The sequence below is a fragment of the Protomyctophum parallelum genome (assembly GCF_964188405.1).
Source record: "Protomyctophum parallelum genome assembly, chromosome: 22".
Taxonomy (NCBI): Eukaryota; Metazoa; Chordata; class Actinopteri; order Myctophiformes; family Myctophidae; genus Protomyctophum; species Protomyctophum parallelum.
The window spans coordinates 37,327,805-37,353,342 of NC_139714.1; the positions used below are offsets into that span (position 1 = coordinate 37,327,805).

The following is a 25,538-nucleotide window of genomic DNA, read 5'->3' on the forward strand; positions in this document are numbered from 1 at the left end:
TGATGACGTCTGCTGTGGAGGATAATTGTTGTAGCTGAAGTTTGACTTGGACTAGCTGTGACTGTGACACCTGTCAACCAACCTGGCACCCTAAACTACACGATGTCTGAGACACGGTGAGTAATATTAAACTATCTTTATACTATTTGAATTCCCTTATTTGTGAGTGTAATGTACTGTATGTGCATGCATTTTGAGGGGTACTAGATCCTGTCATTTTATGAGGGGGAAAAAAACATCTGTGGTATGGCAGTATACTCTTGGCTTTGTCTGTTTAAAGATATAGTTTTGTATTTTGTCAGTTGTGATTTGGGCTTACCGCATTCCCAATTTCTTAGCATGATCTTGTTTAATAATACAGTGTGTGTGGGTGTGTGTCGGTGTGTGTGTCTCTGTGTGTGTGGGTGTGGGAGTGGGTGTGTGTGTGTGTGTGTGTGTGTGTCGGTGTGTGTGTCTCTGTGTGTGTGTGTGTGTGTCTCTGTGTGTGTGTGTGTGTGTGTGTGTGTGTGTGTGTGTGTGTGTGTGTGTGTCTCTGTGTGTGTGTGTGTGTGTGTGTGTGTGTGTGTGTGTGTGTGTGTGTGTGTGTGTGTCGGTGCTTGGTGCGGATGGGTCTGGGATGTGAAAGGGTCATTATGCTCCCACTGCGTTGTAAACAAACACACACATGTATGGTCATTCTGACGCCCATTGTTTACCCAGATGGATAAACACTGAAAATGGACACAATTCCGGCAACAATTCCGTACTGTGATTTGAAAACCATAGAACGTTTTAGGTGGGGTTTGGCATGGCACTTCTTAAAGCCCTTTGCCAACAGTAGGTCATTTTTGTCATTTTCACAACATGTCTTAATTTGTTAAAATAAGTGTTGAATAAATACATTCTCATAGGAATCATTGCTATAGAGCAGTGCTTCCCAAAGTGGGGTCCGGGGACAGCTAAATGATAGTTTGGAACCAAATGGACCCTTATGGGTCTGTAACTCTGAGAGTGTACAAATGGAACCAAACGGTTGGTTCAATTTGTACACTCTCAGAGTTAAAATAACATTGATTTTAGGGGTCCCAGAGATATAAATGCCATTAAACTATGCATTAGACTAATGCATGTCAAACTGGGGGGTCCTTGAAATTAAACGGGTTGAGAATCACTGCTAGAGCCGTAAAAACCTTCTCTCATGGGGGTCCCTGGCATGTCTTTTCCAATGGGGGTCCCTGGCATGTCTTTTCCAATGGGGGTCCCTGGCATATCTTTTCCAATGGGGGTCCGCGGGGCTAATTAGTGTCAGTGCAGTAACCAGGGTCTCCCTGCCCCTCCTGCTATTTGGTACGACAGGAAAGGCATTTTCAGGTCGCGATACCAATTGGAACTAGATATGAAATTGAAGCTGATAAATGGATTCTCTCCTGACTGAAAATGTGCACATGCACCACCTGAACATTAATTTACTGTTTATTAAAGAGTTGGAGATGTGCAACCCAGATTCGGCACAAACAAGGGACTAAATTAATTTCGCTCCTATGCCACCAAAATGTGGAACGCCCTACTAACCTTTTCCCTTTTCACCTCTTCTATGATGATTTCCTGTTTTGACTATAATATAGTTGTGTATATTCGTACGTCTCTAAATGTTATGATGAATTGAACATGGTGGACCCTCTTGTAAACAATTGTAATGCTTTATGGTGTCGTCCGCACTCACAGTTAACAGTTTTTTTTTGTATTGAGTTATACTTGAAATGTACTGTAATTCTGTAAACTGTTAATATATCAATCAATCAAAGATGGGGAGGACCCATTTTATTGAACAAATCAGAATAGTACTTTAATCGTTTTAAAATACCCGAGATCACTTACCCTACCTTTAAGACCTTTAAGATTTATATAGTTATTAAAAGGAATTGTGTAATGAATGATGTTAACTAATAACTATACACCACGTTACAATGCGGCAAAAGTGTGAGTTTGATTATCTGTTTTAACGTAGCCATACTGTGCTCTCTGTTTTAATAATTTCCCTGAAGCCGAGCTGGAGTCGGACACTGACATCGTCAACAGGAGACCCTGCCCTCCCCTGGGTGTCCTGGCTCTGCGTTGCCCTCCCCTGGGTGTCCTGGCTCTGCGTTGCCCTACCCTGGGTGTCCTGGCTCTGCGTTGCCCTGCCCTGGGTGTCCTGGCTCTGCGTTGCCCTGCCCTGGGTGTCCTGGCTCTGCGTTGCCCTGCCCTGGGTGTCCTGGCTCTGCGTTGCCCTCCCCTGGGTGTCCTGGCTCTGCGTTGCCCTGCCCTGGGTGTCCTGGCTCTGCGTTGCCCTGCCCTGGGTGTCCTGGCTCTGCGTTGCCCTGCCCTGGGTGTCCTGGCTCTGGGGTCGCCATGGGGGGAGATGGGGCAGACTCGGAGAGCCACGCCCAGGAACTGTTTGATGACTTCGTCCAGGCGACCACCTGCAGAGCCACGCTTCGTGCCTTCAGCCAGCTGTGCGCACATCTCCAGCTCTCGCACAGCGGCGGCAGGCCGCCCGAGCAGCCTCTGTACCACACCATCAAAGAGCGTCTGAACTACTGGAAGGCCAGCGGCCTGTGGGCCAAGCTGGACAAGAGGGCCTCGCATCCAGAGTACATGAAGGGCCACGCCTGTGCAAACACTACAGTAAGCCTCCGCTGCTTCTTTACTTATGCCTACAAAAGCATGCTATATTTGTCAATTTTTTTGCTGTGCTACGGTACACAGTCAAACATTAGATACTAAAACCAATGGTTTTACTGTGTACCTAGTCTGAGGCCTGAGGCCGCATGCTGAGTATTCTCCTATCCAGTGGCGTGCACAGATAGACACTAGGGGGTGCTAGAGCACCCCCTGCCCTTTTGGCAATTTTTGCTCTTAAAAAAAAGATTAAAAAAAAAGAGTTTTCTTTTTTTTCCTTAATTTGTAGTGTGTGGACCATTGATCAAATCTTGATAAAAAAACGCTTCTACTATATTATTTAGGCCCCCACATGATCTAAAGCTATGTTTCTATGTCAGTGCGGTTCTTCGATTTAAAGAAAAATAGCAGACCTACAAGCTCGTAGCGCGCCACTCGGTGGCGCGCTATGAGCTTGTAGATCTGCTATTTTTCAATAGCTACAAAGCACCAAAATGGGTTCCCGCCCCAAAATGCGCTTGAACACCTGCCCCTCTAAATGTCTGTGCACGCCACTGGGAATAGAGCACCGCAGTCTGACGTGGGTATCGGTAGAAAGCGCACATCCACGGGTTCATGTACTTTATGGATAGATATACTTTATTAACCCCTGAGGGGAAATTGAAGTGTTAGAACAGCAACAACAGGCAGGCAGCTTCACGCGGCGCCAAGACTTCATCTCCGTACAACTCAGAAAAACAAAGAAGAGGGGGGGGGGGGGGGGGGGGGCTGGTAATACTTGTTGGTGTGCAGGGTGAGGGGTGAGGGGTGGGGGGGGGGGTGAGGGGTGGGCGGGGGGGGGGGAGGCACTCAGGGTGAGGGGGGGGTGGTTATGGGCATAGATAAAAGCACTACTCCCACGCCATTCCATCAAGGAAGAAACTGCATGGGGGGATTGAGCCAGAGCAGGGGGAGGGGAGGGGGTGGGATGGGAGGCTGGTGTGTGTGTGGGAGTGTATGTGACTTATTAGTCCATGAGTGTGTGTGTGTGTGTGTGTGTGTGTGTGTGTGTGTGTGTGTGTGTGTGTGTGAGAGTTCTTCTGAGATGCATGCAAGGTCAGTTGCTGTAGAGAGAGACGTCCTCGCTCGTGCCGGTCCAGAGTCAACACCAGGTGTCGGTGAAGATAGGGGCCCCGCCCCTATCTTGTTGTTCTTGTTTTTGAGCGAGGGAATGTCTAATGGCTCATTGGTCTCTATATGTCTCTGGCCCTCAAAAGAACCGTGCAGGGCATTGAGGACCGTGATATGCGACCGTGAGAGAAAGAGAAGAAGATATTTGCATTATAATCCTCATATATTTATTTGCATTGTATTCCCCCACAGGAGGATTTTAGATCGCCTCATATAAGAACTGTGATTGAAAAATAAACAAATCATCCAGGCCGCTTCACTCATATGGATATGAAGCCTCAACTGACTGAGAGAACAGTGCGTGGTGATTGGTCTGACCATGTCTCTCTGTCTCCCCTCAGTGCGTGGTGATTGGTCTGACCATGTCTCTCTGTCTCCTCTCAGTGCGTGGTGATTGGTCTGACCATGTCTCTCTGTCCCCTCTCAGTGCGTGGTGATTGGTCTGACCATGTCTCTCTGTCTCCCCTCAGTGCGTGGTGATTGGTCTGACCATGTCTCTCTGTCTCCTCTCAGTGCGTGGTGATTGGTCTGACCATGTCTCTCTGTCTCCTCTCAGTGCGTGGTGATTGGTCTGACCATGTCTCTCTGTCCCCTCTCAGTGCGTGGTGATTGGTCTGACCATGTCTCTCTGTCCTCTCAGTGCGTGGTGATTGGTCTGACCATGTCTCTCTGTCTCCTCTCAGTGCGTGGTGATTGGTCTGACCATGTCTCTCTGTCTCCTCTCAGTGCGTGGTGATTGGTCTGACCATGTCTCTCTGTCTCCTCTCAGTGCGTGGTGATTGGTCTGACCATGTCTCTCTGTCTCCTCTCAGTGCGTGGTGATTGGTCTGACCATGTCTCTCTGTCTCCTCTCAGTGCGTGGTGATTGGTCTGACCATGTCTCTCTGTCCCCTCAGTGCGTGGTGATTGGTCTGACCATGTCTCTCTGTCTCCTCTCAGTGTGTGGTGATTGGTCTGACCATGTCTCTCTGTCCCCTCAGTGCGTGGTGATTGGTCTGACCATGTCTCTCTGTCCCCTCTCAGTGCGTGGTGATTGGTCTGACCATGTCTCTCTGTCTCCTCTCAGTGCGTGGTGATTGGTCTGACCATGTCTCTCTGTCTCCTCTCAGTGCGTGGTGATTGGTCTGACCATGTCTCTCTGTCCCCTATCAGTGCGTGGTGATTGGTCTGACCATGTCTCTCTGTCTCCTCTCAGTGCGTGGTGATTGGTCTGACCATGTCTCTCTGTCCTCTCAGTGTGTGGTGATTGGTCTGACCATGTCTCTCTGTCTCCTCAGTGCGTGGTGATTGGTCTGACCATGTCTCTCTGTCCCCTCAGTGTGTGGTGATTGGTCTGACCATGTCTCTCTGTCTCCTCAGTGCGTGGTGATTGGTCTGACCATGTCTCTCTGTCCCCTCAGTGTGTGGTGATTGGTCTGACCATGTCTCTCTGTCTCCTCTCAGTGCGTGGTGATTGGTCTGACCATGTCTCTCTGTCTCCTCAGTGCGTGGTGATTGGTCTGACCATGTCTCTCTGTCCCCTCTCAGTGCGTGGTGATTGGTCTGACCATGTCTCTCTGTCCCCTCAGTGCGTGGTGATTGGTCTGACCATGTCTCTCTGTCCCCTCTCAGTGTGGTTGGTGATTGGTCTGACCATGTCTCTCTGTCTCCTCTCAGTGCGTGGTGATTGGTCTGACCATGTCTCTCTGTCCTCTCAGTGCGTGGTGATTGGTCTGACCATGTCTCTCTGTCCCCTCTCAGTGCGTGGTGATTGGTCTGACCATGTCTCTCTGTCTCCTCTCAGTGTGTGGTGATTGGTCTGACCATGTCTCTCTGTCTCCTCTCAGTGTGTGGTGATTGGTCTGACCATGTCTCTCTGTCCCCTCAGTGCGTGGTGATTGGTCTGACCATGTCTCTCTGTCTCCTCTCAGTGCGTGGTGATTGGTCTGACCATGTCTCTCTGTCCCCTCTCAGTGCGTGGTGATTGGTCTGACCATGTCTCTCTGTCTCCTCTCAGTGCGTGGTGATTGGTCTGACCATGTCTCTCTGTCTCCTCTCAGTGCGTGGTGATTGGTCTGACCATGTCTCTCTGTCCCCTCAGTGCGTGGTGATTGGTCTGACCATGTCTCTCTGTCCCCTCAGTGTGTGGTGATTGGTCTGACCATGTCTCTCTGTCCCCCCTCAGTGCGTGGTGATTGGTCTGACCATGTCTCTCTGTCTCCTCAGTGCGTGGTGATTGGTCTGACCATGTCTCTCTGTCCCCTCAGTGCGTGGTGATTGGTCTGACCATGTCTCTCTGTCCCCTCTCAGTGCGTGGTGATTGGTCTGACCATGTCTCTCTGTCTCCTCTCAGTGCGTGGTGATTGGTCTGACCATGTCTCTCTGTCCCCTCTCAGTGCGTGGTGATTGGTCTGACCATGTCTCTCTGTCCTCTCAGTGCGTGGTGATTGGTCTGACCATGTCTCTCTGTCCTCTCAGTGCGTGGTGATTGGTCTGACCATGTCTCTCTGTCCCCTCAGTGCGTGGTGATTGGTCTGACCATGTCTCTCTGTCCCCTCAGTGCGTGGTGATTGGTCTGACCATGTCTCTCTGTCCCCTCTCAGTGTGTGGTGATTGGTCTGACCATGTCTCTCTGTCCTCTCAGTGCGTGGTGATTGGTCTGACCATGTCTCTCTGTCTCCTCAGTGCGTGGTGATTGGTCTGACCATGTCTCTCTGTCTCCTCTCAGTGCGTGGTGATTGGTCTGACCATGTCTCTCTGTCCCCTCAGTGTGTGGTGATTGGTCTGACCATGTCTCTCTGTCTCCTCAGTGCGTGGTGATTGGTCTGACCATGTCTCTCTGTCCCCTCAGTGCGTGGTGATTGGTCTGACCATGTCTCTCTGTCCCCTCTCAGTGCGTGGTGATTGGTCTGACCATGTCTCTCTGTCCCCTCAGTGCGTGGTGATTGGTCTGACCATGTCTCTCTGTCCTCTCAGTGCGTGGTGATTGGTCTGACCATGTCTCTCTGTCTCCTCTCAGTGCGTGGTGATTGGTCTGACCATGTCTCTCTGTCCCCTCTCAGTGCGTGGTGATTGGTCTGACCATGTCTCTCTGTCTCCTCTCAGTGCGTGGTGATTGGTCTGACCATGTCTCTCTGTCCCCTCTCAGTGTGTGGTGATTGGTCTGACCATGTCTCTCTGTCCCCTCTCAGTGTGTGGTGATTGGTCTGACCATGTCTCTCTGTCTCCTCTCAGTGCGTGGTGATTGGTCTGACCATGTCTCTCTGTCCTCTCAGTGCGTGGTGATTGGTCTGACCATGTCTCTCTGTCCCCTCTCAGTGTGTGGTGATTGGTCTGACCATGTCTCTCTGTCCTCTCAGTGCGTGGTGATTGGTCTGACCATGTCTCTCTGTCCCCTCTCAGTGTGTGGTGATTGGTCTGACCATGTCTCTCTGTCCCCTCTCAGTGTGTGGTGATTGGTCTGACCATGTCTCTCTGTCCTCTCAGTGCGTGGTTGGTGATTGGTCTGACCATGTCTCTCTGTCCTCTCAGTGCGTGGTTGGTGATTGGTCTGACCATGTCTCTCTGTCCCCTCAGTGTGTGGTGATTGGTCTGACCATGTCTCTCTGTCCCCTCTCAGTGTGTGGTGATTGGTCTGACCATGTCTCTCTGTCCCCTCTCAGTGTGTGGTGATTGGTCTGACCATGTCTCTCTGTCTCCTCTCAGTGCGTGGTGATTGGTCTGACCATACTCTCTGTCCCCTCAGTGCGTGGTGATTGGAGCAGGCCCCTGTGGGCTGAGGACGGCGGTGGAGCTGGGCTTCATGGGGGCTCGGGTGGTTCTGCTGGAGAAGAGAGACGGGTTCTCCAGGAACAACGTCCTCCACCTGTGGCCCTTCACCATCCACGACCTGAGGGGCCTCGGGGCCAAGAAGTTCTATGGGAAGTTCTGCGCAGGATCCATCGACCATATCAGTGAGTCGGTCCAGTTATCAGAACCAGAACCGCCCCAAGAAGGCCTCTGCCCAAAAAGGGCACCGCTGTAGAGGGCCCACGGGCACTGCTCTAGTTTTATAAAATGATTAATACCAGCCCTATCTCTCTACCAGCTCAGTGGCCTTGTGGTTAGAGTGTTCGCCCTGAGACTGGGAGGTCGGGGTTCGATCCCCGGCCGGGTCATACCAAAGACTGTAAAAATGGGACCCAGTGCCTCCCTGCTTGGCACTCAGCATCAAGGGTTGGATTGGGGGTAAGCCCCTGCGACATACTACATGTACATGTCCAGGGGGTGTACTTGTACATCAAGCTGCCTCATGGCTACAGAAACAGGAGATAGGCTCCTGCCCCTATGGGCCTCATGGCTACAGAAACAGGAGATGGGCCTCATGGCTACAGAAACAGGAGATAGGCTCCTGCCCTATGGGCCTCATGGCTACAGAAACAGGAGATAGGCTCCTGCCCTATGGGCCTCATGGCTACAGAAACAGGAGATAGGCTCCTGCCCCTATGGGCCTCATGGCTACAGAAACAGGAGATAGGCTCCTGCCCCTATGGGCCTCATGGCTACAGAAACAGGAGATAGGCTCCTGCCCTATGGGCCTCATGGCTACAGAAACAGAAACAGGAGATAGGCTCCTGCCCTATGGGCCTCATGCTACAGAAACAGGAGATAGGCTCCTGCCCTATGGGCCTCATGGCTACAGAAACAGGAGATAGGCTCCTGCCCTATGGGCCTCATGGCTACAGAAAAAGGAGATAGGCTCCTGCCCTATGGGCCTCATGGCTCGGCAAGGCTACTTACTTACTTATCTCTTTCTGCAGGTATCCGGCAGCTCCAGTTGGTGCTCCTGAAGGTGGCGCTGTTGTTGGGGGTGGAGGTTCACGTCAACGTGGAGTTCAAGGAACTGCTGGAGCCGCCAGAACACCAGAAACACAGAAGTAACACTCAGTCATTGGTTGAGTTGATTCATCGTCGGACCAACTGTTTATATATTATTATAATATAATATAAATGTATTATTTCCACAGAGGTGGGATGGAGAATTTTGGTGCATCCCAAATCCCATCCCGTCAGCCAGCTGGAGTTTGATGTCATCATTGGAGCTGATGGACGACGGAACACACTGGCTGGTACGTTCCTTACAACCAATCACTGCTCACCGTGTAATAATAGTCAATATAACACACTGGCTGGTATGTTCCTTACAACCAATCACTGCTCACCGTGTAATAATAGTCAATAAAACACACTGGCTGGTACGTTCCTTACAACCAATCACTGCTCACCGTGTAATAATAGTCAATATAACACACTGGCTGGTACGTTCCTTACAACCAATCACTGCTCACCGTGTAATAATAGTCAATAAAACACACTGGTGCTGGTGCATAAGTGCATAAAGAGACCTTAAAGATGGAATGCCGTGATTTCTTTCCTCCCTAAAACATGATCATCAGGTATTATGATTATACTCAGCGGAAGGTTTCTTTAAGAAAAAGTGTACAGAAAGTGTTAAAATGATGTTTTCATGTGGCCACAGCCGCCACAGCCACCAGTTCATAAAGGGCGCGTTCGGAAATACCGCCCGGGAGCGCACTCGCCCCTGAGTGCACTCGCCCCGGAGCGCACTCGCCCGGAGCACACTCGTCTATTAGCTTGCATTGCACAGTACACAAAGCGCTATTTACAAACGCGCCCTAAGTATAACTGGTTTTCACCTTGGCACAATTTTTTTCATTTCATTTTATTTCGCACATGGAGTATCACAATACAGTACAAATCATAATAGATAACAATTCATTTGTCTTACATACTTCATTTGTTTTTCATACCTATCTGATACACCCATGACGAAAAGGAGCAGGAAGAAGAATAAATTCTTATAAATACCTGCCCCCTTTTCACTCAAGTTAGTTTTTACATTAATGATTGGCTCATACACATCCAAACAAAAACAAACAAAAACAAAATAAAACAACAAGTTGAGCAATGACACGTGCAAGAAATAATAGCTAACCTATTCGTCGGCTTCATATTGCCTAAATATTAGATTTTTGTAATTTATTTTAAATTGGCAAATATTTGTACAACCCTTTAAATTGTCATCCAGAGAATTCCACGTTCGGATTCCTGTTACCGAAGGACACATCAGTCTTTGAGTGGTCCGTGCAACTTTATGTTTAAAATCAAATTTCCTCCTACTATCCCCACTTTCTGAACTAGGTTCAAATAGCCACCCACCTGAACTTAAGCCCCGCCCACAGGGAGGGGTTAGGGTTATGATGTCACTACAGTGGTATATTATGACTGGGCCTTTTGACTCAACGGCTTTCAGCTTTCAGGAAGAAACCAAAAATACACAGGGAAGACATTATTTGAATATTATAACCACATAATAGACACATGCAAAACAGAAAAAGTACAAAAATCACAGCACTCCATCTATGCTCCATTTATTCACTTCCTATATATATATGTTTATCATATAAGGTTTCAGACGCAAGGAGTTCCGAGGGAAGCTGGCCATCGCCATCACGGCTAACTTCAAAAACAGGAACACGACAGCTGAGGCCAAGGTGGAGGAGATCAGCGGAGTGGCGTTTATCTTCAATCAGAGGTTCTTCCAGGAACTGCGGCATGACACCGGTCAGACCTTTTTCTGTCAAAATGTACCTTCATTTATTCAAAAGGAGATTTTTAAATGAGTCGTTGAATTGAGCGGACTGGTTCATAACTAAGTTAAGTAGAACTGTCACGATACAAAGTAAAACATTTCGTCAACAAGAATAATGGTGACATCCTTTTATATTTATATCTGTGTCCTCCAGGAATTGACCTAGAGAACATCGTGTACTAATTGTTTCCTCCAGGAATTGACCTAGAGAACATCGTGTACTAATTGTTTCCTCCAGGAATTGACCTAGAGAACATCGTGTACTAATTGTGTCCTCCAGGAATTGACCTAGAGAACATCGTGTATACTAATTGTTTCCTCCAGGAATTGACCTAGAGAACATCGTGTATACTAATTGTTTCCTCCAGGAATTGACCTAGAGAACATCGTGTACTAATTGTTTCCTCCAGGAATTGACCTAGAGAACATCGTGTACTAATTGTTTCCTCCAGGAATTGACCTAGAGAACATCGTGTACTAATTGTTTCCTCCAGGAATTGACCTAGAGAACATCGTGTACTAATTGTGTCCTCCAGGAATTGACCTAGAGAACATCGTGTATACTAATTGTTTCCTCCAGGAATTGACCTAGAGAACATCGTGTATACTAATTGTTTCCTCCAGGAATTGACCTAGAGAACATCGTGTACTAATTGTTTCCTCCAGGAATTGACCTAGAGAACATCGTGTACTAATTGTTTCCTCCAGGAATTGACGTAGAGAACATCGTGTACTAATTGTTTCCTCCAGGAATTGACCTAGAGAACATCGTGTACTACAAGGATGACACTCACTACTTCGTAATGACGGCCAAGAAGCACAGCCTCCTGGAGAAGGGAGTCATTATACAGGTAAGAAAACTATCGTAGAAGCCAAAATAAACTGGTACGACCGTACCAGAATGAACTGGTACGGCCGTACCAGAATGAACTGGTACAGCCGTACCAGAATAAACTGGTACGACCGTACCAGAATGATCTGGTACAGCCGTACCAGAATGAACTGGTACAGCAAAATAAACTGGTACAACCGTACCAGAATAAACTGGTACAACCGTACCAGAATAAACTGGTACAACCGTACAGAATAAACTGGTACAGCTGGTACGGCCGTACCAGAATAAACTGGTACAACCGTACCAGAATAAACTGGTACAACCGTACAGAATAAACTGGTACAGCTGGTACGGCCGTACCAGAATAAACTGGTCCGGCCGTACCAGAATAAACTGATCCGGCCGTACCAGAATAAACTGGTACAACCGTACCAGAATAAACTGGTACAACCGTACAGAATAAACTGGTACAGCCGTACCAGAATAAACTGGTACAACTGTACCAGAATAAACGAATACACGCACACTGCATGTGCAATGCAGTGAAAAAACGTTAATAGGGAAACAGCAACGTTTGGGCCTTCATCAGGATATCTTTGCTATCTTTACCAAAAATATCCTGTCCACAGACTTGACCTCTTGACCTCTGAATTCTATCCATTAGTTTGATGACCTGTCGTACCAATAATGACTTAACAGTTTCCGTGCTTTGAATGGATTACTCCAGGTTAATGTCGCTGCCATATCGGACATACGCGACTTTTGTTTTATGTGTTTAATCAGCCGCAATGTAATAATTAAAAAGAAAATCCGTCTTCGCCGCGGAGAAAGAGAGTAGATGCATCTGTTTTGATGAGGAAAACGGAAATCGTCACATGCTGTGGGCTGCTAGGGCTTCTGGGAAATTGAGGCCAATGCAAACGAATGGGGTTCAACGCCTCATGGAGGAGGGTCCTGTGCTGCGTCTTCCGGGTGTACCAAGATGGCGGGTGGTCCAGCCGTTCATAACAAACGGGGGAAGCTTTTTTCGCTCGATTTTCGCGGATTAAAAGCCCAAATAATTCAGCGTATGCTCTAAAGGTAATACAACAATCTCGGCAGTGAAGGGGGGTTGATTAAAAGTCTGGTAAATCGTTTTCCGCAGTCAAACTGTTAATGAATGCACTAATTAATGACTTAATGAATGCACTAATTAATGACTTAATGAATGCACTAATTAATGACTTAATGAATGCACTAATTAATGACTTAATGAATGCACTAATTAATGACTTAATGAATGCACTAATTAATGACTTAATGAATGCACTAATTAATGACTTAATGAATGCACTACTTAATGACTTAATGAATGCACTAATTAATGACTTAATGAATGCACTAATTAACGACTTAATGAATGCACTAATTGCATCAGGATTACGTGGACACGGCGCTGCTCCTCTCGCGGCAGAACGTGGACCAGCATGCACTGCAGGCGTACGCCCGAGAGGCGGCGGACTTCTCCACCAACCACAAGCTGCCGTCGTTGGACTTCGCCATGAACCACTACGGGCAGCCGGACGTGGCGCTGTTCGACTTCACCTGCATGTACGCCTCGGAGAACGCCGCCCGGGCGCGCGCCGTGCACGGACACCAGCTGCTGATCACACTGGTGGGAGACAGCCTGCTGGAGGTAAGGACTGGTCTGGAGGCTGTGCGTGTGCGCGCGCGTGTGTGCGTGTGTGTGTGTGTGTGTGTGTGTGTGTGTGTGTGTGTGTGTGTGTGGAGGCTGTGCGTGCGCGTGTGTGCACGTACCAGTGGGCACACGACACTGGGCTAACAGTAGAGCGCCAAAGTCCTGACGTCAATCGCTCATCCCCTGGTTCACGGAAGTAATCTCTCTATGGAGAATAACATGGGCTCATCTTAAAATCGTTTCATATAATTTACAATTACAATTTAGGCATTTAGCAGACGCTCTTAATCCAGAGCGACTTACATTTAAGCAAGAACAAAAGCATGGGAATACATCACATAAAAAGCATTTATCATGAAACATGCGTAAGCTAAGAAAGTAACAGTGGAATATCTATATAATGAACTACTATACATACACTATACATATAAACTATACATATGTACTACTATGCTATACATATGTACTATGGCGTGCTATGACTATATACAATGCAATTATAGTGCTGTCTACATAACATGCTATAAGTCTGTATCAAATGCTATCTAAGTCTACAGAAATGCTATCTAAGGGGGTGGGGTAAGTGCTATGGGCCATGATGGAGTCTGAAAAGGTGGGTTTTCAGACTACGGCGGAAGATTGGGAGTGATGCTGCAGTTCTGACTGCAATGGGAAGTGCATTCCACAGTTTTGGAGACAGAAGGGAGAAGAGTTTGGGACGTGTGGAGCGCCAAAGTCCTGACGTCAATTGCTCATCCCCTGGTTCACGGAAGTAATGTCAGCCCATATTGTCAGGGAGGTGTCTCTGTATCGTTATATTGTCAGGGAGGTGTCTCTGTATCGTTGTATTGTCAGGGAGGTGTCTCTGTATCGTTATATTGTCAGGGAGGTGTCTCTGTATCGTTATATTGTCAGGGAGGTGTCTCTGTATCGTTATATTGTCAGGGAGGTGTCTCTGTATCGTTATATTGTCAGGGAGGTGTCTCTGTATCGTTATATTGTCAGGGAGGTGTCTCTGTATCGTTATATTGTCAGGGAGGTGTCTCTGTGTCGTTATATTGTCAGGGAGGTGTCTCTGTATCGTTATATTGTCGGGGAGGTGTCTCTGTATCGTTATATTGTCAGGGAGGTGTCTCTGTGTCGTTATATTGTCAGGGAGGTGTCTCTGTATCGTTATATTGTCGGGGAGGTGTCTCTGTATCGTTATATTGTCAGGGAGATGTCTCTGTATCGTTATATTGTCAGGGAGGTGTCTCTGTATCGTTATATTGTCAGGGAGGTGTCTCTGTATCGTTATATTGTCAGGGAGGTGTCTCTGTATCGTTATATTGTCAGGGAGGTGTCTCTGTATCGTTATATTGTCAGGGAGGTGTCTATCGTTATATTGTCAGGGAGGTGTCTCTGTATCGTTATATTGTCAGGGAGGTGTCTCTGTATCGTTATATTGTCAGGGAGGTGTCTCTGTATCGTTATATTGTCAGGGAGGTGTCTCTGTATCGTTATATTGTCAGGGAGGTGTCTCTGTATCGTTATATTGTCAGGGAGGTGTCTATCGTTATATTGTCAGGGAGGTGTCTCTGTATCGTTATATTGTCAGGGAGGTGTCTCTGTATCGTTATATTGTCGGGGAGGTGTCTCTGTATCGTTATATTGTCGGGGAGGTGTCTCTGTATCGTTATATTGTCGGGGAGGTGTCTCTGTATCGTTATATTGTCAGGGAGGTGTCTCTGTATCGTTGTATTGTCAGGGAGTTGTCTCTGTATCGTTATATTGTCGGGGAGGTGTCTCTGTGTCGTTATATTGTCAGGGAGGTGTCTCTGTGTCGTTATATTGTCAGGGAGGTGTCTCTGTGTCGTTATATTGTCAGGGAGGTGTCTCTGTATCGTTATATTGTCAGGGAGGTGTCTCTGTATCGTTATATTGTCAGGGAGGTGTCTCTGTATCGTTATATTGTCAGGGAGGTGTCTCTGTATCGTTATATTGTCAGGGAGGTGTCTCTGTATCGTTATATTGTCAGGGAGGTGTCTCTGTGTCGTTATATTGTCAGGGAGGTGTCTCTGTATCGTTATATTGTCAGGGAGGTGTCTCTGTATCGTTATATTGTCAGGGAGGTGTCTCTGTATCGTTATATTGTCAGGGAGGTGTCTCTGTATCGTTATATTGTCAGGGAGGTGTCTCTGTATCGTTATATTGTCAGGGAGGTGTCTCTGTATCGTTATATTGTCAGGGAGGTGTCTCTGTATCGTTATATTGTCAGGGAGGTGTCTCTGCATCGTTATATTGTCGGGGAGTTGTCTCTGTATCGTTATATTGTCGGGGAGGTGTCTCTGTGTCGTTATATTGTCAGGGAGGTGTCTCTGTGTCGTTATATTGTCAGGGAGGTGTCTCTGTGTCGTTATATTGTCAGGGAGGTGTCTCTGTATCGTTATATTGTCAGGGAGGTGTCTCTGTATCGTTATATTGTCAGGGAGGTGTCTCTGTATCGTTATATTGTCAGGGAGGTGTCTCTGTATCGTTATATTGTCAGGGAGGTGTCTCTGTATCGTTATATTGTCAGGGAGGTGTCTCTGTGTCGTTATATTGTCAGGGAGGTGTCTCTGTATCGTTATATTGTCAGGGAGGTGTCTCTGTATCGTTATATTGTCAGGGAGGTGTCTCTGTATCGTTATATTGTCAGGGAGGTGTCTCTGTATCGTTATATTGTCAGGGAGGTGTCTCTGTATCGTTATATTGTCAGGGAGGTGTCTCTGTATCGTTATATTGTCAGGGAGGTGTCTCTGTATCGTTATATTGTCAGGGAGGTGTCTCTGCATCGTTATATTGTCAGGGAGGTGTCTCTGTATCGTTATATTGTCGGGGAGGTGTCTCTGTATCGTTATATTGTCAGGGAGGTGTCTCTGTATCGTTATATTGTCGGGGAGGTGTCTCTGTATCGTTATATTGTCAGGGAGGTGTCTCTGTATCGTTATATTGTCCTGTGGATTTGCGACCTCTACTGATGATGTCAGACTTCGGTGCTTAGTCTATAGCATAGACTGTAAAAAATATGGACAAAGCGTTCCCCGGGTCTAACATGAACGTAAAATGAAGCCTGTAATAATATGCTAATTCCTGATGTAAGTCGCCATCTTTGGTACCAGCTGGCCATTGGCTGGCTCCGTTTTGTATACCAGCTGGTCATTGGCTGCCCAGACAACGAGGCGGGACTTCCCCCCTTCTTCTCCGTTGGTTTTTATTTTGACTCGAGTGGGAGGGGAATCCCGATCATAGACTGTAATGGTAGCCACGCCCCTCAGAACATACGCGATGTTTTTTTTTCTTTATGGTCATTTTTTTAATTAATGGGACCATAATTTTCCAAAAAGAATATTATGACATTAGAAATGAGACTTTAAACTAGTGACTGGAAGAAGAAAGTATTCATGACCATGTTTATTAAGGTAATACAGTCTAGGTGAAGTTGGGCCAAAATACATGGGCCTCTATGGAGCTATGGGGCTTTTTGGGTCCGGTCCAGCGCCACAACAGGCCATTATATGAACTACCGATTTCAAATGAGGCTTCACGAAATATCTGGCTGACTGCCCCCCTGGTCTATAGGTAGTCATCCCTGAGTTGTAATCATCATTGCATTACCTCTCTCTGTCAGGAGAGGGAGACAATAGACATAAAACTTAAGGAACGTAGCCGTAAAATATAAAAGTGTCTTCATGGGAAATAATAGTTTTCAAGCAGACCAATGATTGTCTGTGTGGTTGCAGCCGTTCTGGCCAATGGGGACGGGGATAGCACGAGGCTTCCTGGCTGCTCTGGACACAGCATGGATGATACGGAGCTGGGCTCAGGGTCACGACCTCCTGGACGTCCTGGCTGAGAGGTGCACACACACACACACACACACACACACACACACACACACACACACACGCACGCACGCACGCACACACACACACACACACACACACACACACACACACACACACACACACACACACACTCACTCACTCACTCACTCACTCACTCACTCACTGCTCTGGACACAGCATGGATGATACGGAGCTGGGCTCAGGGTCACGACCTCCTGGACGTCCTGGCTGAGAGGTGCACACACACACACACACACACACTCACTCACTCACTCACACACTCACTCACTCACTCACTCACTCACTCACTCACTCACTCACACACACACACACACACACACACACACACACACACACACACACACACACACACACACACACACACACACACACACACACACACACACTCACTCACTCACTCACTGCTCTGGACACAGCATGGATGATACGGAGCTGGGCTCAGGGTCACGACCTCCTGGACGTCCTGGCTGAGAGGTGCACACACACACACACACACACACACACACACACACACACACACACACACACACACACACTCACTCACTCACTCACTCACTCACTCACTCACTCACTCACTCACTCACTCACTCACTCAATTCAACAGGCTTTATTGGCATGACGTTTTACAAGTGTTGCCAAAGCACAATCACAGATATAACAAATAACAACATAATATCAATGACATGACATTTTTTATAAAAATAATATAAAATAAAGCAGGTGGTGCAGAAAATAAAACATGGCATACTGTATGTGTGTCCTACTGGTTGTCCCTTTTCTTGTGACAGGAATTGACATCTTTTGCAGCCAAATCTGCACATTCTTTCTGTTCCCCCAGAAGGACTGGTAATCTTTCCCTTTCTGTCATACTTCGTTTTTTTGTTTCAAATTTTGGGAAGAACTCCTCTCTAATATTTGTGTAGTTTTTACATTGTGTTAAGAAGTGTAACTCTGTCTCTATAGCTCCGTCATCACAGTGTGTAGTTTTTACATTTTGTTAAGAAGTGTAACTCTGTCTCTATAGCTCCGTCGTCACAGTGTGTAGTTTTTACATTGTGTTAAGAAGTGTAACTCTGTCTCTATAGCTCCGTCATCACAGTGTGTAGTTTTTACATTGTGTTAAGAAGTGTAACTCTGTCTCTATAGCTCCGTCATCACAGTGTGTAGTTTTTACATTGTGTTAATAAGTGTAACTCTGTCTCTATAGCTCCGTCGTCACAGTGTGTAGTTTTTACATTGTGTTAAGAAGTGTAACTCTGTCTCTATAGCTCCGTCATCACAGTGTGTAGTTTTTACATTGTGTTAAGAAGTGTAACTCTGTCTCTATACCTCCGTCATCACAGTGTGTAGTTTTTACATTGTGTTAAGAAGTGTAACTCTGTCTCTATAGCTCCGTCATCACAGTGTGTAGTTTTTACATTGTGTTAAGAAGTGTAACTCTGTCTCTATAGCTCCGTCATCACAGTGTGTAGTTTTTACATTGTGTTAAGAAGTGTAACTCTGTCTCTATAGCTCCGTCATCACAGTGTGTAGTCTTTACATTGTGTTAATAAGTGTAACTCTGTCTCTATAGCTCCGTCATCACAGTGTGTAGTTTTTACATTGTGTTAAGAAGTGTAACTCTGTCTCTATAGCTCCGTCATCACAGTGTGTAGTTTTTACATTGTGTTAAGAAGTGTAACTCTGTCTCTATAGCTCCGTCATCACAGTGTGTAGTTTTTACATTGTGTTAAGAAGTGTAACTCTGTCTCTATAGCTCCGTCATCACAGTGTGTAGTTTTTACATTGTGTTAAGAAGTGTAACTGTCTCTATAGCTCCGTCATCACAGTGTGTAGTTTTTACATTGTGTTAAAAAGTGTAACTCTGTCTCTATAGCTCCGTCATCACAGTGTGTAGTTTTTACATTGTGTTAAGAAGTGTAACTCTGTCTCTATAGCTCCGTCATCACAGTGTGTAGTTTTTACATTGTGTTAAGAAGTGTAACTCTGTCTCTATAGCTCCGTCATCACAGTGTGTAGTTTTTACATTGTGTTAAGAAGTGTAACTCTGTCTCTATAGCTCCGTCATCACAGTGACAGCACAGCCTCTCCTCTCTGGGCAGCCTGTCTGTCTGTGTCTGCCCTTCTCTATTGCCAGACTATGATCACTCAGTCTGTACATTGTCAAAGTCTTTCTCAGGTTTTTATCAGTTACTGTGGTTAGGTAGTCTGCCACAGTATACTGTCTGTTTAGAGCCAAATATGTTTCTAGTTTGTGTTGTGATTATGTGAGTTTCTTTTTCTTTAGTTATAATTTTGGTTGGGTCTAATCTTCTGAGTGATAGTGTAGCTGCACTGAGGCTGTCTGGGGTTTGTGATGTCAGAAGGTGAGAGGTGAGCTAGTTTCAGAACCAGCTGACTGGTTCTGAAACTGACACTCACTCACTCACACTCACACACAGGCATCCAGGTCTGCAAATGACTATCTATTTACTTAGTCGCCGACTAGATAATCCTTCATTCTCTCTCTCTGTCTCCTGTTGTCTCTCTCTCCGTTGTCCAGGGAGAGCCTGTATCGCCTCCTTCCTCAGACCACTCCCGAGAACATCCATAAGAACATGTGTCTGTACACCGTGGACCCAGCTACACGTTACCCCAACATCACCCCCCTGGTCCTCACTGCAGCCCAGGTAGACACACCCTAACATCACCCCCCTGGTCCTCACTGCAGCCCAGGTAGACACACCCGATCACCCCCTGGTCCTCACTGCAGCCCAGGTAGACACACCCTAACATCACCCCCCTGGTCCTCACTGCAGCCCAGGTAGACACACCGATCACCCCCCTGGTCCTCACTGCAGCCCAGGTAGACACACCGATCACCCCCCTGGTCCTCACTGCAGCCCAGGTAGACACACCCTAACATCACCCCCCTGGTCCTCACTGCAGCCCAGGTAGACACACCCGATCACCCCCCTGGTCCTCACTGCAGCCCAGGTAGACACACCGATCACCCCCCTGGTCCTCACTGCAGCCCAGGTAGACACACCCGATCACCCCCCTGGTCCTCACTGCAGCCCAGGTAGACACACCGATCACCCCCCTGGTCCTCACTGCAGCCCAGGTAGACACACCGATCACCCCCCTGGTCCTCACTGCAGCCCAGGTAGACACACCGATCACCCCCCTGGTCCTCACTGCAGCCCAGGTAGACACACCGATCACCCCCCTGGTCCTCACTGCAGCCCAGGTAGACACACCGATCACCCCCCTGGTCCTCACTGCAGCCCAGGTAGACACACCCTAACATCACCCCCCTGGTCCTCACTGCAGCCCAGGTAGACTCACCCGATCACCCCCCTGGTCCTCACTGCAGCCCAGGTAGACACACCGATCACCCCCCTGGTCCTCACTGCAGCCCAGGTAGACACACCGATCACCCCCCTGGTCCTCACTGCAGCCCAGGTAGACACACCCTAACATCACCCCCCTGGTCCTCACTGCAGCCCAGGTAGACACACCCGATCACCCCCCTGGTCCTCACTGCAGCCCAGGTAGACACACCCTAACATCACCCCCCTGGTCCTCACTGCAGCCCAGGTAGACACACCCCATCACCCCCCTGGTCCTCACTGCAGCCCAGGTAGACACACCCGATCACCCCCCTGGTCCTCACTGCAGCCCAGGTAGACACACCGATCACCCCCCTGGTCCTCACTGCAGCCCAGGTAGACACACCCGATCACCCCCCTGGTCCTCACTGCAGCCCAGGTAGACACACCCGATCACCCCCTGGTCCTCACTGCAGCCCAGGTAGACACACCCTAACATCACCCCCCTGGTCCTCACTGCAGCCCAGGTAGACACACCCGATCACCCCCTGGTCCTCACTGCAGCCCAGGTAGACTCACCCGATCACCCCCCTGGTCCTCACTGCAGCCCAGGTAGACTCACCCGATCACCCCCCTGGTCCTCACTGCAGCCCAGGTAGACACACCCGATCACCCCCCTGGTCCTCACTGCAGCCCAGGTAGACTCACCCGATCACCCCCTGGTCCTCACTGCAGCCCAGGTAGACTCACCCGATCACCCCCCTGGTCCTCACTGCAGCCCAGGTAGACACACCCCATCACCCCCCTGGTCCTCACTGCAGCCCAGGTAGACTCACCCGATCACCCCCCTGGTCCTTACTGGAGCCCAGGTCCACACGCAAACCACATGCACACGCAAACCACACGCAAACCACAGACACACACAAACCACACGCACACGCAAACCACACGCACACACAAACCACACGCACGTGCAAACCACACGCACGTGCAAACCACACGCAAGCGCAAACCACACACCATGATGCACACAGCGCTCCGTCCAGTGACCCCACAGTTAATATCAAATTAAAGTATTAAAACAAGGTCAAGGTTGTACTTTATTGTTCCATCTTGTGTACAGTTACATATGTGTACCTGTACAGGTACATATATACTGTACCTGTACAGGTACATATATACTGTACCTGTACAGTATATATGTACCTGCACAGTACATACTGTAAGAGTAAAACCTATTTTAGTTTGGCTTCCTTCAGACAGCAGACATCATAGATTAGATAACATGAGGTTCAAAATAACAAAAAACACAGCAAACAAACACAAGCTTTGTCTGTGTTTGCTGTGACGAGCTTTTGTCTAATTGAACAACTTGAACACCAGAGACCCTATTCTGGGCTGAACTGAACATATCTGAACACCAGAGACCCTATTCTGGGGTGAACTGAACATATCTGAACACCAGAGACCCTATTCTGGGGTGAACTGGACATATCTGAAGACCAGAGACCCTATTCTGGGGTGAACTGGACATATCTGAACACCAGAGACCCTATTCTGGGGTGAACTGAACATATCTGAACACCAGAGACCCTATTCTGGGGTGAACTGAACATATCTGAAGACCAGAGACCCTATTCTGGGGTGAACTGAACATATCTGAACATGGAGATTGGTTATTAATATTATCGGATAATAATTGTGGAACAAAAACAGGAGGGTCCCTAATTTAGAGCCCTGTGTGACTCTGGTCAATTAAGTATAATTATGGTTTACGTGGTTAAAAGTGGTGACAGTATTTTTTCCTATTTAAGGCAAAATGTCAGGACACAAAAAACAAAAGATCATGATTTTAATTTCAAAGGTAAATTAAACATAACATTTCTGCAGGTCAGTCACCTGGTCACCACAGGAGAGGAGACGAGGTTGGGTGAAGATGTAGGGGGTCTCGTACGGCCCCCCTCGCTCAGACTACCGGTACTCAATCAGGGTAAGTCCTGACCCCGTTCCCCTGCAGGCTATACTCACACAGGGTACGTTATATTTTATAATGCCTCTGAGATGTAGTGGATTAAAGTAAAGATCAAATACCTCAAAATTATACTTGATTGTACTCGTAAATCAGTGGTTCCCAAAGTGGGGTCCAGGGACCCCCAGGGGTCCTTTATGGAGTTCCAGGGGGTCCCCAGCTAAATGATAGTTTGGAACCAAATTGACCCTTATGGGTCTGTAACACTGAGAGTGTACAAATGGAACCAAATGGACCCTTGTACACTCTCAGAGTTAAATTAACATTGATTCTACAATATAAATGGAGGGGGGGGGGGTCCCAGAGATAGAAATTCCATTGAATGGGGGTCCGTAGACTGATGCATGTCAAACTGGGGGTCCTTGAAATTAAACGGGTTGAGAATCACTGCTAGAGCCGTAAAAGTCTTCTCTTATGGGGGTCCCTGGCATATCTCTTCAAATGGGGGTCCGCAGGTCTAATTAGTGTCAATTTGGGGGTCCTTGACATGAGAATGTTTGGGAACCAGTGTGATAAATCATCAGTGTGGTGTTGTGGTCTGTCTGTCTGTTTGCCTGCCTGTCTGTCTGCCTGCCTGCCTGCCCTGTCTGTCTGCCTGTCTGCCTGCCTGCCTGCCTGCCTGCCTGCCTGCCTGCCTGTCTGCCTGCCTGCCTGCCTGTCTGCCTGCCTGCCAGAGTCCTCGTCTCAGTCCAGTGAGCTGCTGTCCTGGCTACAGGAGCAGACTCAGGGATACGGAGGCGTTGTGGTCAGAGACCTGACCTCCTCCTGGAAGAGTGGCCTGGCTCTATGTGCCCTGATTCACCACTACAGACCAGACCTCATGTAAGTGTGTGTGTGTGTGTGTGTGTGTGTGTGTGTGTGTGTGTGTGTGTGTGTGTGTGTGTGTGTGTGTGTGTGTGTGTGTGTGTGTGTGTGTGTGTGTGTGTGTGTGTGTGTGTGTGTGTGTGTGTGTGTGTGTGTGTGTGTGTGTGTGTGTGTGCGTGTGCCAAGGTTCTTATATTTACGAAATATTGGAATAAAAACTACAATAAAGATAAATGAACTGAAACTGTATTGTGTGTTTACAAAATTAGCTAATTTGAACTGAAATTGTAGACAAAATGCCCATAGTTTTGCTTTGTGGATGGTTGGATCTTCAGCTGTAGCTTTAAATGCTTTGTGGATGGTTGGACCTTCAGCTTTAGCTTAAAATTTGTCAAGTTTTTATTACACAGTACTTACCTTTTCAATCCTGCACCTGACAAATAAATAATAAAATATAAAAAAACACTAAAACTATTAGCATTTTCAAAAATAAAAACAAGCAAATCCGCTCTAAAAACTATAATTTTAACTAACTGAATTAGAAAAAGAATATTCAAAATTAACTTAAACTAAAATGAAAAATCCCAAACTATTAGTACTTTGGCGTGCGTGCGTACGGTGCATGCGTGCGTGCGTACGGTGCGTACGGTGCGTGCGTGCGTACGGTGCATGCGTGTGTGCGTACGGTGCGTACGGTGCATGCGTGCGTACGGTGCGTACGGTGCGTGCGTGCGTACGGTGCATGCGTGCGTGCGTACGGTGCGTACGTGCGTACGGTGCGTGCGTGCGTGCGTACGTACGGTGCATGCGTGCGTGCGTACGGTGCGTGCGTACGGTGCATGCGTGTGTGCGTACGGTGCGTACGGTGCATGCGTGCGTACGGTGCGTACGGTGCGTGCGTGCGTACGGTGCATGCGTGCGTGCGTACGGTGCGTACGTGCGTACGGTGCGTACGGTGCGTGCGTACGTACGGTGCATGCGTGCGTGCGTACGGTGCGTACGTGCGTACGGTGCGTGCGTGCGTACGTACGGTGCATGCGTGCGTGCGTACGGTGCGTACGTGCGTACGGTGCGTACGTGCGTACGGTGCATGCGTGCGTGCGTACGGTGCGTACGTGCGTACGGTGCGTACGGTGCGTGCGTACGGTGCGTACGGTGCGTGCGTACGGTGCGTACGGTGCGTACGGTGCGTGCGGTGCGGTGCGTGCGGTGCGTGCGGTGCGTGCGTGTGTGCGTGCGTGCGTGTGTGCGTGCGTACGGTGCGTATGTGCGTACGGTGCGTGCGTGTCGCGCATCTCTAATGTAATCCTGCCTCTCTCCAACACAGTGACTTGGCCTCGCTGGTCGAGGCGTCGACAGAGCAGAACATGACGCTGGGGGTGGAGCTGGCGGAGCAGGCGTTTGGGATCTGCCCTGTGATGACAGTGGACGAGATGCTGGGGGTGGAGCCTGCCGGGGGGGTGGAGCCAGGGCAGGGGGGGGAGGAGCCTGACTCGCTCTCCATGGTGCTGTACCTCACGCAGTTCTACCAACTCCTCAAGGACACAGCGCCATCTAGTGGTGAGGAAGACACCCGCAAGGAGAATCCGGGAAGAGCAGCCTTCTCTCTCTCTATGCTGGGACTATCTTTTTACGCAGAGCCTGGCAGTCGATGGGACGCTTGTTTTACAGCACCGGCTACTACTAGTAGGGCGGTGTTGTATATTAAGCTCACTCAAAAACTATGCTTAAACCTAACCCTAACCTGTAAAACAAGCACCCCCTCAGCGACCATCGACTCCCAGGCTCTGCGAAAAAGGCCTTCTCTCTATAACAGTGGGTTTACAACCAGTGGCCCGGGGACCACCAGTGGTCCTTGAGGGGGTTCCAGGTGGCCCGGGGACCACCAGCGGTCCTTGAGGGGGTTCCAGGTGGTCCCCATGCAGCTAAATGATGGAGAGTTGGTAACCAAACGTACCCTTATAGATCTTTAACTCTTGCGAGCATAAAATGAAACCAAATGGACCCGTACGGGTCGATTTGGTTTCATTTTATGCTCTCAAGAGTTAAATTGGTGTTAAACATCTTGTTTATTGCCCAATAAATAAATAATGGACCTTGACATGCAGAGGGTTGAAAACCACTGCTCTATATCATTTCAATAATACGGTTCATGATTAATATTATATTTCCCCCTTTTGACCTCTGATCTTTTGACCTCTGACCTCTGCTCTCTTGACCTCTGTTTGTCCTTCCCCCTGCAGGGTCTCTGGCTCGGAGCGCAGCCCGGAGAGCCACACTGATCGCCCCCCCCTCGCTCCTCAGCAGGCTGGGCCACAAACGCTATCCCAAGGTGTGTGTGTGTGTGTGTGTGTGTGTGTGTGTGTGTGTGTGTGTGTGTGTGTGTGTGTGTGTGTGTGTGTCACATTTAACTCTTAACTATTCCCCAACTGTAGGAACAGAAAGATGCGTTGGGGAAAAGGAGAAGGACGAGCGAACTGTGCCAAGATGAGCAGGAGGTGAGAGAGAGAGAGAGAGATGTAAAGGTCCTTCCAAATGGAAAGCGTAGAACGC

At 48.3% G+C, this 25,538-nt stretch overlaps 1 protein-coding gene across 1 annotated transcript in view; it reads left to right on the top strand.

The window, feature by feature from the left end:
• Window positions 1–2,370: 2,370 nt before the first annotated feature.
• Window positions 2,371–25,538, top strand: part of mical3b (microtubule associated monooxygenase, calponin and LIM domain containing 3b) — a gene marked incomplete at its 5' end in the record, with an annotated part of 63,131 nt that continues 39,963 nt past the window's right edge. The window contains 14 exons of the mRNA XM_083757413.1: window positions 2,371–2,646; window positions 7,535–7,742; window positions 8,589–8,705; window positions 8,796–8,897; window positions 10,258–10,413; window positions 11,192–11,292; window positions 12,694–12,951; window positions 16,716–16,831; window positions 19,384–19,510; window positions 22,043–22,142; window positions 22,856–23,003; window positions 24,313–24,545; window positions 25,229–25,317; window positions 25,421–25,483. Of these exons, the coding sequence (XP_083613539.1) occupies window positions 2,371–2,646; window positions 7,535–7,742; window positions 8,589–8,705; window positions 8,796–8,897; window positions 10,258–10,413; window positions 11,192–11,292; window positions 12,694–12,951; window positions 16,716–16,831; window positions 19,384–19,510; window positions 22,043–22,142; window positions 22,856–23,003; window positions 24,313–24,545; window positions 25,229–25,317; window positions 25,421–25,483 (2,094 nt within the window). The remainder of the gene's footprint in view (window positions 2,647–7,534; window positions 7,743–8,588; window positions 8,706–8,795; window positions 8,898–10,257; window positions 10,414–11,191; window positions 11,293–12,693; window positions 12,952–16,715; window positions 16,832–19,383; window positions 19,511–22,042; window positions 22,143–22,855; window positions 23,004–24,312; window positions 24,546–25,228; window positions 25,318–25,420; window positions 25,484–25,538) is intronic.